Source organism: Vigna radiata, chromosome 7 (genome assembly GCF_000741045.1).
Source record: "Vigna radiata var. radiata cultivar VC1973A chromosome 7, Vradiata_ver6, whole genome shotgun sequence".
Classification (NCBI taxonomy): Eukaryota; Viridiplantae; Streptophyta; class Magnoliopsida; order Fabales; family Fabaceae; genus Vigna; species Vigna radiata.
Window position 1 is genome coordinate 20708665 of NC_028357.1, and position 15058 is coordinate 20723722.

The 15058-nt window shown below is 29.3% G+C and overlaps 1 protein-coding gene across 3 annotated transcripts; it reads left to right on the forward strand.

The window, feature by feature from the left end:
* The first annotated feature begins 1860 nt into the window (after nt 1-1860).
* LOC106766718 (probable mediator of RNA polymerase II transcription subunit 19b) lies at nt 1861-8345 on the forward strand. Of its 3 annotated transcripts, none has more exons than XM_014651449.2 (5): nt 1861-1964; nt 2295-2408; nt 7021-7307; nt 7426-7626; nt 8167-8345. In XM_014651449.2, exons 2-5 carry the CDS (start codon nt 2378-2380, stop codon nt 8212-8214), a joined length of 567 nt encoding a protein of 188 aa, XP_014506935.1. In that variant the 5' UTR covers nt 1861-1964; nt 2295-2377; the 3' UTR covers nt 8215-8345. The 3 variants fall into 3 exon arrangements, with proteins under 3 accessions (XP_014506935.1, XP_014506937.1, XP_022638962.1); XM_014651451.2 differs by having other exon boundaries at nt 1868-1964; nt 2341-2408; XM_022783241.1 differs by lacking the exon at nt 1861-1964 and adding an exon at nt 2131-2146.
* The last annotated feature ends 6713 nt before the right edge of the window (nt 8346-15058 follow it).

The following is a 15058-nucleotide window of genomic DNA, read 5'->3' on the forward strand; positions in this document are numbered from 1 at the left end:
ATCGATTATTTGTGGCAGTTGGGAGATGACTTTTCAGCTTCTGACCCTGGGCTTATAAATAGGTGCTTTGAGAACTTTAGAAAATAACTTTTGAACAGAAAGCCTTTGTAGAATACAGTTTGTCTGAGGAAGTTCTCAAAAGCTAGTTCAGTTCCCTTGTCTGGTCTCGCGAATAGGAGAAGTTCGCATTTCGTGTGTCGATAGTCGGAGCGGTTCTCTTCGAGTTGGCAAGGTGCTCTGCCTGGTCTCGTGAATAGGAGAAGCTCGCGTTTTGTGTGTGATAGTCAGAGCGATTCTCTTCGAGTTGGCAGAGTGTTTGCTTCCGGTTCGTGTGTCGAAGGAAGCACTTCCAGTTCGTTTGTCGAAGGAAGTTACTCACTACACTCTTCCGGTTCGTTTGTCGAAGGAAGGTGTTTTCTATCCCTTACTCTTTTCATTATCTTGTAATCTGTACAACTATATTTTTAGTGAAAATAGTTAATCACTTTTTATAGTGATTAACAACTGGACGTAGAATCTTTTGATTCGAACCAGCATAAAAATTATTTGTGTGATTTTTCTCTTCCTTACACTCTTTAAACTTTTAGCACTCCAATTGTTCGATAAAAGTTCACTTAGAAAATAAATATTTTAAAACGGACCAATTTAACTTGAGTTGTTACCGAACACACTTTCCGCTTACTTTAAGTTTTATTCTGCTGCGTTATACTCTGTCTACGATCGATACTGATTGTTCCAACACACATGTCAATAATTTTACTATAAAGTTTCTCATAATAAAATTGAGTAGTCCATAATAATAAAATTGAATGGTCCATAATGCATCACTAAATTGGTTATCATGATTGAACAAATGATTTCAATAGTCTAAATGGTCTCATGTTACACAAATAAATTATGAATTTGGTTAATACATAAACGAAAACATTCAAGTGATAATTTATTTCATTCTACACATTATCTCATTCTCTCAATACCATGACTTATGGTAAAGTATTCTCAAAATCCAAATTTCATCACTTCAATCAAAGTGATAATTTATTTCAATGACTATATAAAAGGTGCTACCATTAGTGATACTATTAATGGTTACAATATCAAATGCAACCATTTTCAATTGTAAACAATATGTAAGTTGAGTGATCTATTCTATAAGGTCAATCAAATACTTAATCATAGATATGAAAAAAATTACCAAAGTAAAATACCGATGTTGAGTTTTAATTTACAATAATAAAGTTTACATAAAATAATTAACTAAATTTTTTTGATAATATAACCCAAATATTGCACTCTTAGACGTAACACAAAACTTTCAAGAAAAACTTATTTAAAAAAAAAACACAATATAACATTCATTTTTTAATTATTAATAAAAGATTATTAAACTTTATAAAAAGTGATGAATTAGAAAAATTACATTTTTGATAACAATACATTTGAATATTAAAAACATATTATTAATAATAATTTATAAATTTTTTATAACAAAACATATTAAAATTTAATATTATATGAATAATTAATAGTTATTATTAGTCAAATTTATTTTATATTGTTAATAATAATAACTTTTATTCACAATGAAATTTAACAATAAGATTTAATATTATTTTACATTTTAATATTTTTTTAGACTATTAAAAGATTTAAAAATTTAATTAATGATACTATTTATTAATATTAATAGTGATTGACTTCTTTTCAATTTATAAATTTATTAACAATAAAAACTTATCATTATTTAATTAATTTAATTTAATAACTTATGTAAAATCATCAAATAAATAATTTTTGAAAAAATTTTAATATTTCTTCATTCTCTTCTCTTAAAAAAAATTAAGAAAATCAAGCAAAACCAAATTCAAGCTGAAAAAAAAAAATAGTATCCTTCCTTTGCAACCAATAACCATACACCATCCCGGAACCCTAGCACTCTCTTTCTCTCTCTGCTTTGTTCGCAGGTATTTTTCCCTGTTCATTTCCCGAGCTTTGTTTGGGGAATGTGTTTGATCGGATTTACATCTGTTGCCCCTTCATTTTTAATACATTCTGACCGTGTAAAGTTTTTAACTTTATTACATGGTAATGCATTTAGGTATTGGGGCGATCTTTTTTGAGATGGAAAGACCGTTTTCTCCGATAGGTTTATTGTTTGAGATATTTGATGCATTCTTTAACATATTTCAAGATGTCATGTATGTGTTAGATAGGGTGCTGTAGTCTCAGATTTTGTTAAGAGTGTACAATTTGAGTGCTTTGAAACTTCCTCTCTTGTCCATATTTTCTGGCAGTAACTTCCAGTTGGTGGTTGATGTATTTGTTAATTATGACTGGCAGATGCACTTGAGGTGCATGTTGTGAGGTTACTCGAAAGATGGATATTGCAGACAAAAGTTTTGGAAGGGGTAAGAACTTGAGATGTAGCTCATTGATGGTTTGTTTTTCTACTTTTATTGATAATGTGGATGTGAAAACTAACTGAAAACTGGATCTTTCTGTTGTTGTTGTGATTACTTTGTTAGAATAGATGAGCTAGAAACATGTGAAAGCATATGGTTTACTATGGAGCCTATGCACTAATTTGCTTATTCACGGAATGCAAATTAGATTTCTTTTATAATTCCTATTAAACCAAAGGATTTTTAAAAACAGAAGATTGGCAGTTACCAGAGTTTTCTGCGGCATGGAAAATGTTTACAGCAGAACTTTCCTGATTTCATTGTTCACTGTTTATTGGAGCCTTACGAATGGAGAATTTCGTGAGGTTTAAAGTCAGTGATATAGCAAATAGAGCTTATTGGATCTTGTGATCATGAGATGGTCATGTGTAAAATCCCTGTTGAGGGCTTGCTCTAACATTTGTAAGTTTGAATGGCCCAACATTTTTTTTTTCATTAGGTCACTGATGGCTAGATAATGTGTGTCCAGGCTCTATTATATATGCTAATTTATTATTTATCCTCAGTGGGTTATATGATAAACTTGTTCACTATTCCCACATTCGCTTTCTTATTACTATGCATGTATGGCCGTTGGGATGAGACGTAATATGACTGATTGTTCTTTATTTTCTAGAAAAAACTTCAGAAATGTTCAGTTGACTGGTATGATTAAAGTTTGAATGTCTTTTCCCAGCCTTCCCCTTTCAATTTATACTCCTCTTCTCAACAACTAACATCAGATTAATTTCCTTATCTTTGTAAAATATTAAATAAAAATTGTTTGTGCTGGCATTTTCCATGTCTTAAATTTGCAATGTTATTATCTTGAGGCAAGATTACTAATATATTATTTCACACCATTGGACATATTTTCTGTTATATTTTACTTTCTTTCTTGAGGAGGAGCTAAGTCGTGTGTAGAAATAGGCCATCTAAAAACTGGAATTAGATGTTTTGGTAAAGTGCCATAGATGTTATTTTTGTGCTGAATCTTTTCACTTGCAGATCTGTTTTACTTGTTTTCTATAGAGTGTTTGACCTTGAGTATTCTCATATTGTCATTATGTATAAAAATAATATATTACTAAATTGGAAGGAAAAAAGTACAAGAGGTTAAAATTCCTCCCAAGGAAATCATAAAGTTGAAAGGTAAGATTAATCATAAGAAATGAAAAAATAAATTATTGCTAAGGTTTTGGATGTGACTCACCTCATAAAACTTACATAGGTATCTAAAAGCAAAGTTCAAGTTAATCTATAACTGAAGTTGTGTTGAAGCAGCTCATGATGAATCCCTTTCATGGAAGTATCTTAACATATCAGTTACTTAGTAGTTAGTACCTTTAAAGACAGGGATTTGCTATTAAACATGGTAAAATGATACATGTTGACAATTCCAAAAATGTCTGTTCTCACGGACATTATTGAAAACCATATATTGTCGTTGAGCATTTTCATAAGTTGTGGAGCTAGAGCTTTCTCTAGAATCTGATGGATTTGATAGACAATAAAATAATGCTCACTCCTTTTACTCACGGATCTCCTAAAGGATGATTCAATATTTGTTAGAATAAATATTAATTGTAGGTAGAAGGTAGTTATGTTGGAAACTACTACTTGCTGTACCTATGAGTTCTACCTAGTTCCATACCTAGGTTCTTAATTCAACCTTTTGATCTTTCATTTTCTCATTGTATCATAAGAGGGGTTTTTCAAGCTCATAAGAGGGGTTTTTCAAGCTCATATGAGATCATAAGAGGGGTTTTTCAAGCTCTTTAAAATATATTTTCTTGATTATTAATCTCAAGTTGGTATCAAAGCGGGTTGATCCCGTTTGGTTGATCTTTGTCTTCTTTGCCGTTGTTTTCATTGTCGCCATTCGTTGCTGCCAAATGCTGTTGTTGGCCACCATCGCTGGTTGCTATTGCTGTTTGTCGGATTTGGAGCATTTCCTCAAGCGACAACCAACCACACCAATCCTGGAGCTAGTCTCTGCTCCATGTGTCGCCACACACACGGGTTTTCCTTGCCATTTCTAAGTGCATGAAGTACATGAGTCGCCTTCCACTCGTGGAGCATCGTCATGACTCCAAGTCAAGGCTCGTCAGACCTCGTCCTTGCTTTTTTGGTCCTTGTTCGTTCTTTTTTGACGTTGTTAACGAGTTTCTTATTCAGTCCTAGGGTTTTCTTTATTACTATAAACATTGGTTGTTTCATTGTCCCAATTGGTTTCCTCAAACTCCAACTAAAATGTCTATTGGACCTATCTTTCATGGTCTGTCTCGGTTGAAATGTGGTTCCTTGGCCAAGGTTACTATGATCACTTGAATAAGATGGGAGTAATGTGCCTTTTGAGCAAGCTGAATAGTGGATGCAAATTGATTTTCAACTTTGAGCCTTACTATAGTAGTATGTGGAACCCAAATTATTAGGTACTTTCAAATCTTTTAAGACTTGCAACTCTTTTTGGATAAAGGCTTAGAATATTTTTGCAAATGATATTCAACGACTTTATGACTCTGCAAATAGACTTGTCTCTCTCAAACAAATTGATCATGACATGATGTTTTTCATGAGTGAAGTTCAGTCTGTATTTGAAGAATTAAAGATGTTCTTGGAGGTGTAGCCATTGGACAATAACAAGAAACTAGACAAATACTACATGGTGATGATCCTCCATGCCCTACATCTTGACTTTGATCATGTTAGGCAAAAACTTTTAACCGGTCATGAAGTCCCAAATTCTCTTATGAAGAATACCAAGAATACCTGCATTTAGGACATTCCCAACCACCACATTCTCCTTTAGTATTGCATCCTCCTCTTTCATGTGCATAAACCATGATGGTTCTTGAACATTTTGGTCTTGAAGTGTTGGAATTCGAAGGAGTTGTGTGTTTAAGCATTCTTTAGAAGGGACTTCTTGACTCGTTGAGAGTTGATCTCTTACACGATCAAATTCAGGATGTAAGGCATGTAAGATCATCACCATGTAGTATTTATCTAATATCCTTTTTATTTATCCATTGACTTAACCTCCAAGACCAATTTTTAACTCTTCACCCGCAGATTGAGCTTCACTCTTCACCATTTTTACCTCACCTAACAAGATGATTTTGTGGGGTTGAGTTAGGTTTAAAGTCATTTCTTAACAATAGTATATGTTGATAATATAGTCATTACCGGAAATTATGTTGCTGGAACATCTCATCTAAAGGCAATCATTTTCAAACCAAGGATCTTGGGAGCCTTAAATACTTCTTGGGTATTGAAGTAGCTCAGTCAAAAGGTGCTGTAATCTCTGAAAGGATGTATGCTCTAGACATACTGAAAGAGACATGTATGATTGACTATAGACCAGTAGATAGTGCTCTGGACCCAAATCAAAAGTTATTGACATAAGGTGAATTGTTCTCTAATCCAGATAGATTTATGAGCCTAGTTGGAAAACTTATTTATTTTACTATTACTAGACATGATTTGTCTTTTGTAGTTGGTGTTGTTAGTTAGTTCGTGCAGACTCCATGTGTTGGCTTTTGGACTATCATTCCTATTCTATGGTACCTCAAAAGGCTCTAGGGCATGGTATGCTATATGAAGATAAAAGAAAAGTTTAAACCTCTGGGTATTGTAATGCTAATTGCGTAGGTTCCTAGCTGACAGACGCTCCACCATAGTATATTGTGTTTTACTTGGAGGAAATATTGTTTCTTGGAGAAGTAAGAAATATAATGTAGTAGCCTGATCAACTACTGAAGCAGAATGTAGGGTAATGACGTCTCTTACTTGTGATCTTGTATGGGTGAAACAACTCCTTAAAGAGCTTAACATTTGTGATAACCAATACTTTGCACATTATGTCCAATCCAATATTCCATGAGAGAACTAAACACAGAGATTGATTATTATTTATTTGAAAAAAAATGTTATTAAAAAAAATTTGTACTGAGTTTGTCAGATCAAATGATCAACTTGTAAATGTGTTAACCAAGGTTTTAAGAGGTCCGGAGATTGAGTTTATGTGTTCCAAACTTGATACATAAAACTTTAGGAGGAGTATTAAATCTGGGTTGAAAGTAGTTGTTTTGGGAACTACTACCTGTTTGTACCTATGAGTTGTACCTAGCTTCTTAGTTCAGCTTTTTTGATCTTTCACCTTCTCATTGTATTAGAACTCTATCATTATAAATATGTGATCATAAGAGGGGTCTTTCAAGCCCTCTAAATTATATTTTCTCTCTGAAGTGTTAGGATTGCGAGTTAGCTTGTAGAATCCTTCAATCCTTTCTTAGCATGCCCAACAAGGCAATCAGGCCTGCTTTCTGGGTAAGAATCATCTCACTGTAATTCTATAAGTTCTGTCTTGTTCTGTCACCCACAACTGTCACACTCATGGTTGTAAAATTCTTGAATTAACTCACAATTTATAATTCTAGGTAGACAAAATAAGTTCATTCTCAATCAAATTTTTTGGCTTTTCTATTTCTTTTCTGCTTTTAAAAACATGCAATGGATGCATGAAAATTCATATTTCTTCAAGTATATTTTGTTTAGTAAGGTTATTTCTTGGAATTAGGTAACAGAGAACTTGGAGGCACTCGTGATCTCATAAATCAATATCGACTTTGGCCCTACTATGAATTCTTTTGCAAGAAGCCACTTCCAGTGTCAATCTCCGAGACACATTATCTTCACAATGTGGTTGGTGACACAAAAGTCAGGAAAGGAGAAGGAATGGAACTGGATCAGCTCTGCCAGAACCCTGATCCAAGTGATAAAAAAACTTCCTTATTTCCTTTTGACTTGGATGTACTGAGTGAAGCTTTCCATATGAGGGAATCGAGTCCATTCCACCTTTCTTCAGTAAGATTTTTAGTCTTTTTTCTGGCTACATTTGATCCTTTTGTTAAAGAAAACTGAATAATTCAAAATCACGTTTCATTGTTATGACAAAAAGACATGTTATGCCAATGTGCTGTAGGGGCTCCTAAATGCAGTGCTCAAGTCAGAGAACCAATCTAGAGATCATGAGAAGAAGAAAAAAAAGGTCAAAGATAAGGGTGAAAAGTACAAGAAGCAGAAGCACAAACTACATCGAGTAAATAATGGAAGTTGTATAGAAAACATCAGAGTCAAATCCCATGATCCCCATCCCTTGCAGGTGAAGAACCAACAAAACAAGGTTTGTTCTTTAAGTATTGTGTCTAATGTTAAATTTCACTCTAATTTTATCACTTACATAAATTTTACCACCTTGTTTACATGCCATAGCAAGTATAACCAACAAAATGAAAAGGTCTGGTGTTCTATAATATTAAAATTTGATTATAACATAATCAATTTTTAACTACTTACATCCTATTGTTCTTGATTAATTGAGATTCTACATTGACTATTTTTTACTTTTGATCTCAAATTTCAGTACTTTAGGTAAAAAAAGGTTATTTTTGAATTTGATTTGTAGGATTAATTGATATTAACTAACTTCCTTCATTGGCTTAAAAATTAGTTAATTTGAGTTCAAAGCAAGTAGTATATTTCATAGTATCTCTTTGAATGTGAACAGTGAATAGTTATTTCCCCAAGCCACGTTAAGACATGATATTGGTTACCATTTCTAATTGTTACTTGTGTCGTTTTGTTCTTTTCATGTCTTGAAGAAGTAAATGCTGTTTATATGCAGAATTGCACTAAAATCTAATATTATCTTTATTTAACTCAGAAAAGGAAGACAGATTCAAGCAAAGATCCTTCTGCATGCAAGAGATAAAAATACTATAAAGAGAGGCCGAATTTGAGTATTTTCTCTGTGAAATATGTGATCAATTCAGAAGCTGAATGTAAACTATTTTTTGTCACATTTAACATTTTATGTGCTCTTCTGCATCCTTTAATTTCAAATATGGCTCACCAGTAAAGTTAGGATGTCAAAATAGGTTATGGTCCACCACTCAGCCGCCATTGGCAAGTCTTGTCTAGTTTGTTGATCTTTGTTTAAAAAAAAATAAAAAATTAGTTGGTTATATTATTTTAAAGATATAAATATGCAATGATATTCCTATTTAAATGATTAACACTTAGAAATTAAATTTTAATTATTAATTATAAGAGTAGTTTAATATGTAAATATAAAAGTTATTGAATTTATTCATTAAAGATGATAGTTAATTAAAAGTTTAGAAAATATATATGATTAAATATATTTTTAATGCATATATAAAAAAAAATTTAAATTAAAAATTTTTTAAAAAAATTAATAAGCTGACCTATTTATCATTATAAAAAAATCATTAAATAGCAATCAAATTCAAAGAAAAAGGTAATTAGTTATTATATTTACTAAATTACATAACATTTTATAAATTAATAGTTATTGGTACATAGGATTGTTCCCCTTCTTTTTAAGGTAAATATTTGTCATCCTTAAGTATAGAGGTTTTATATTAGATGGGTTTATGGCTATGGATAGACAATTGGCAATTGCTTCCAACAGGCCACAATATAAGGGAAATACTCATACTCTTCATCATGGGATCACACCCCAACTACTACTGTCATCGTCACCAAATTGCTACTGCAACGAAGAAGAGAGAAAATGTCAATACTCATTGAAAAGCTTTTGAAAGAAAATATTTACTTATTGACATTTGTATCTATTTTATGATTTTTACATTTTGATTGACTTTTTCTCCATACTCTATAAATATACATATATATAAATATAAAAATATAAAGATATATAAATATATAAAAATATGAATATGTAAATATATTAAAATATAAATATATCAATATAAAAATATATCAATATATGAATATTATCAATATATAAATACATAAATATCAATATATAAATATTTGAATATATAAATATATCAAAATATATATATATATATATATATATATATATATATATATATATATATATATATATATATATATATATATATATATATATATATCAATGTATAAATGTATAAATATGTAAATATATAACTATTTAAATATGTAAATATATATATAAATATGTAAATATATAAATATATAACTATATAAATATATAAATATATCAATATATGAATATATCAATATATCAATATATAAATATATAAATATATAAATACTATAAAAGTCGATCGTGTTATCTTTGGTATAGAGTCAAGTGCTCTTCAGTATTGAGTTTTCTTGGGGTAAAGAGTAGGATAACAAATCCTACAATTATGATGAATAACAAGTGCTCTCTTAAGATGAATGAGTTCCTAAGAATAGATGATCTACAAGTATCTGCTGGTTTTTATTTTGTTGTTAAAAGAGTTGAGTCATTTTGTTGCTTGACTTAACTACTAAAGGTTTACTTTGAATCTTAATCCAAAATCCCCTAAGGTTGTGAGGTCTTTGGACTTCTTAATCCTTTGAAAAGTCTTTGTGTAGCACTGAGAGATGTTAATACATTGGTCAACCCTTAGATCTAGTGGTCCCGACAATAAAGCCTGAGAGAGGTAGTAAGCCCGTTGATCAGCTAGATAGTGGAAAGATGTGGTCCTGTAACATTGAAACTAGAGAAAGATTAAGAATGCCAAACATACTTAGATCTTTGAGTGATTTAAGATTAAGAAACAAAGATAAATAAGTAGTAGTTAGAACTAGCCAAAATGAAGCTTCTTCTTCTTCAAAGAACAATAAAGATAAAGAATTACAAATTTCAGAAATAGAAAACTCTTTACATAAATGATCAATATCGATAGTAAAAAAATGTAAAGTATACAAACAACATAAATTTTGGTCAACAAATCAAGATGAAGTCCATATTGTAGAATATAGTTATCCAGGAACTAAAACTAATAAAATTATTAGCATTTTAGAACAATCACTTTTAGACCAACATATTAAAGATGGATATAACTTTATTCACTTAGGATTAATTCAAGTAGCCGCAAAGCCAAACTACTTATTAAGAATAAATAGCCCTATACTTATGATATTAAGAGATAAAGACTTAAAAAGTTTAATGACTCAGTAATTGCAATATTAGAAAGTAAATGATGGTCCAACTTTCTTTAACTGTTATTTTTCTATGAATATTAAAAATGATAAAACAAGTAATGCAATAAAATTATATGTACAAATACCAGATGAAATTATATATGAACTATAAGGGCCAATACAAATAATCTATAGAATTTATTATAAAGTTACAAATAATTTAGATTATAATTATAAAGCTCTCAGATCTTCTCCAAAAGATGAAACAATACTTGTAGAAGCTAATATTAGAAAATCATCTGTACAAATTCCAAAGAAACTAAGTCATGAAGAAGTAATAAGCAAGATTCCTAAAGAATGGATATTATAAAATGTAATAGAAGAACCAAAACTTCATAACACTCAAATAACATAAATAGTGCAAGAAGGTATCAGATTAAGAATGAATAGGTCATCATCATCAGTAAACATAAGAAATTCCCAAATGATATATAAAGGACAACCTTCTAGACATTCAGTTGACGAATCGACAATAAATTTAGATTTAAGAGGATTAAATAAAATTTCACCAATTGTAACAAAACATGTATATGAAGAATCAAAAAAATCAGAATCTCCTTGTTATTCTCCAACAACCTCACAGATATTAAATACTTTAAGTAGAGAAGAAACTTTTGAAATAGATAAAAATTGGATTAGACAAGACTTTGAAGCTGATTATAATAAAGAAAGAAGAGATTGATATTTTAAAACATTTACAAAACTACAAGTAGAAAAGTTTAGAGAAGAATTTTGTAATTACCTAAGACAATAAGCTTATACTTCTTTGATTGGTTTTCGAATTACAATATAAACAATAACTTAAAATATCCCTTTAGTAGTAATAAATCTATATGTCCACCAGATAAAATATCAAATATTTGGAAAACAATAAATAATGAAATAATAGAATTAAAATATTCTCCACAACAAGGAATTGTAATACAACCCACTAAAGATATAGATATAAAGGCTAGTCCATATAAAGATGTTAAAAGTGAAGATAAGCATGTACAAGTGAAAGATATTAAAAAATTGCATTCTCAACTTAATTATTCAAATACAATATTAGATATTATGACAAAACAATTAACCCAAATAGAAAATAAGACCCAAAAAGAAACTCCTAGTAGTTCAAAAGAACCTATAAAATCAATATATAAATTATTCAACATACCACAAAAAAAATTAGATTCATTAAGATTAAAAAGTGATACAGATTTAAAAATAGAAGAATTAAAAAATAAATTAGATCAGTTAAAAAACCATCAGTAAATACATTAGAAATCAATAAATTAAAAACATATCCAAAGCTTAGAAACTATTATCCTGGTTACTGATGTGAAATTTGAAAAGAGAGGAGAATTGGTACAAATAACTTTGTATGGAAATGAAATAACTAAATGGAATTTAGATGGGATGAGTGAGCAAGTTATTTTAGATATAACTTGTCAAATGACAATGACAGCTACTGCCCATAAAACTAATGGTTGTAGTGACAAATCTGTCGCTATAGCCATTGTACAAGGATTCACTAGTCAATTAAAAGGTTGGGGGGATAATCTCTACACAGAACAAGATAAATTAAAAATTATTAATAGTGTAAAAACTTAAACAAATAAAAAAGATGTAGTGTCAACATTAATTTACTCAATAATTCAAAACTTTGTAGGAGACCCAAATATTTTTAAAGAAATGTCTGCAAATCAATTAGCAAATCTTTACTGTCCAACAATGTCATATTATAGATGGTATACATTTTGTCAAAAATAACTTTAAGAGAAGAAGGTTTTGCTGGATTTTGGAAAGAAAGATTTTTAGTAGGATTGTCTAAATTATTTAGAGAAAAGGTAAAAATAAATTTAGAAAGAAATTATGGTAAACCAATAGCGTATGACATACTAACTTATAATCAAATACATGACATAGATGTAGAAATGGGAATACAAGTATGCACAAATTTTAAATTACAAGATAAATTAAGAAAAGAAAGCATGATTAATAAAAGAGAAATAGGAACATTTTGTCAACAATATGGCATGGAACCTATTAGAGCACCAAGTGCCAGAAAAAAGAAAGTAGAAAACCAGAAAAGACTTATAAAAAACCTTATAAAAAATCATATAAAAAATTCCAAAATAAAACAAATAATCAAAATATAGAAAATAAAAAAGTTACAAGAAAACCCAAATATAAAAAACTAAAGAAAAAAGAAAATGTGTGTTGGAAGTGTGGTAGGCTAGGCTATTATGCTAATAACTGCATGGTAGAACAAAAGATAATCCAAATAGAAGATGAAAAATTAAAAGAAAGTTTGTTAAATATTTTAATTAATTTTGAACCAGAAGAATATAATATTTTAGTATAGAAGATGAAGATAGTCAATTAAAGTTAGAACCAATTGAACAAGAAACTTCTAGTGAAAATTTAGAAGAAGATACTAAAGATGATTATTGTTTAGGCCATAATTATGTGACTATACGAATTGTAAGAGCATAAATATGCTAACAAAAGAACAAACTTCTACATTAATCTCTATAATAGAACAATTAGAAGATTATCCACTAAAAGATGGATTTTTACAACAATTAAACAATTTAATAACACAAAGTGAGGAAGTTCAGCAATATACAAAACCAATAAGCATGAAAGAAATTTATAATAGGTTTAAGTGTCCGAGTCAACAAGTAACAATAAAAGACTTACAAAAAGAGATAAAGAGTCTTAAACAAAAAATACTAATATTAAGAGAAAATGATATATCTCTATAATACACACGATTAGAACTAGAAGGAAAAGAAATCATTAGAAACCAGAATGATAAAGAAGATAAAAAAGGTATAAAAGGCATGTCTAATGCTAGTTATATTAATATGTTAAGTTTAATAACCACACATAAATGGAATGTTGAAGTAACTTTAATCATAAAAGAAGAAACATATAAAACAATAGCTTAAATAGATTCAGGAGGAGATGTAAATTGCATTCAAGAAGGATTAATCCCAACACAATACTATGAAAAAACAGTAGAAAAAGTAACTAGTGCAAATGGATCAAAAATGCATATACAATATAAATTATCTAATGTAAAAATATGTATAAACAAAGTTTGTTACAATACTTCTTTTGTATTAATTAAAAATATGAATACTCCCATGATATTAGGAACCCGTTCTTAACTTTATTATACCCGTTTAGAGTAACTGAATGTGGATTAGTAACCGATGCTTTAGGAAGAGAAATTTGTTTTGAATTTATTAAACCACCAAGGACAAGAGAATTAAACCTTTTAAAATAAATAAATACGTTAAACAAAGAAATAAAATTTAAAAGAATAGAAGAACAAATTAATAGTCCAAATATTCAAAAAATTATAAAATCTTATGAAGAAAAAATAGAAAACGAAATTTATGAAATGAACACTACTACTTTTTGGCATAAAAAAATATAGAATATAATTACCATATATAGACAATTTTGATGAGAAGAAAATTCCAACAAAAGCTAGGTCAATACAGATGAATAAAAAATATTTAGAATACTGTAAAAAGGAGATTCCAGAATATTTAGATAAAGGATTAATTAGACCATCTAAATCACTATGAAGTAGAAAGAGGAGCTCCAAGATTAGTAATTAATTATAAACATTTAAATAATGTATTAAAATGAAAAAGATATCCCTTACCAGACAAAAATGACTTAATAAAAAGAATACATGATGCAACGATATTTTTCAAATTTGATCTAAAATCAGGATACTATCACATATCAGTAAAAGAAGAAGATAAATATAAAAGAGCTTTCGTAGTACCCTTTGGACATTATGAATGGAATGTGATGCCACAAGGACTAAAAAATGCACTAAGTGAATTCCAAAATATAATGAATGATACTTTTTATCCTTATATGAAGTTTTCAATAGTGTACTTAGACGATGTATTAATATTTTCAAAAAACATTACTGATCACATTTATCATTTAGATATATTTATTAAAATAATGAAAGAAAATGGATTAGTAGTATCACCAAGAAAGATGAAAATCTTCCAAACCAAGACAAGATTTTTAGGTTACAAAATCTATCAAAACACCATAACTCCAATACAAAGATCATTAGAATTTACATCTAAATTTCCAAATGAAATAAAAGATAAACGTTACAAAGATTGTTAGGATGTGTAAATTATATAGCATATTTTATTCCAAATATTAGAATAATTTGTTCATCATTATACAAAAGACTTTGAAAAAATCCACCTGCATGGACAGAGGAAATGACCCAGACAGTAATGAAAGTAAAATAATTGGTTAAAAAAAATCCTTGTTTAGGAATACCAAATCCAGAAGCCTTTTTAATAGTAGAAAGAAATGCCTAAGAGTTAGGTTATGGGGGAATTCTAAAACAGAAAATCCAAGACTCTTCTAAAGAACAAATTGTCAGGTATCATTCAGGTATCTGGCATCCTACTCAACAAAAGTATTCTATTGTTAAAAAAAAGATTTTGGCAATAGTTTTATGTTTACAAAAGTTTCAAGATGATTTATTTAACAATTTTTTTTTTATTCGAACTGATTGTAAAGCAGCTCCGAGT

Coding starts and splice junctions, on each gene's coding strand:
- LOC106766718 (XM_014651449.2), top strand. CDS start 2,378: ATGGATATTGCAGACAAAAGTTTTGGAAGGG. Junction 7,308..7,425: donor GTCCATTCCACCTTTCTTCA/GTAAGATTTTTA, acceptor AATGTGCTGTAG/GGGCTCCTAAATGCAGTGCT. Junction 7,627..8,166: donor TGAAGAACCAACAAAACAAG/GTTTGTTCTTTA, acceptor TATTTAACTCAG/AAAAGGAAGACAGATTCAAG.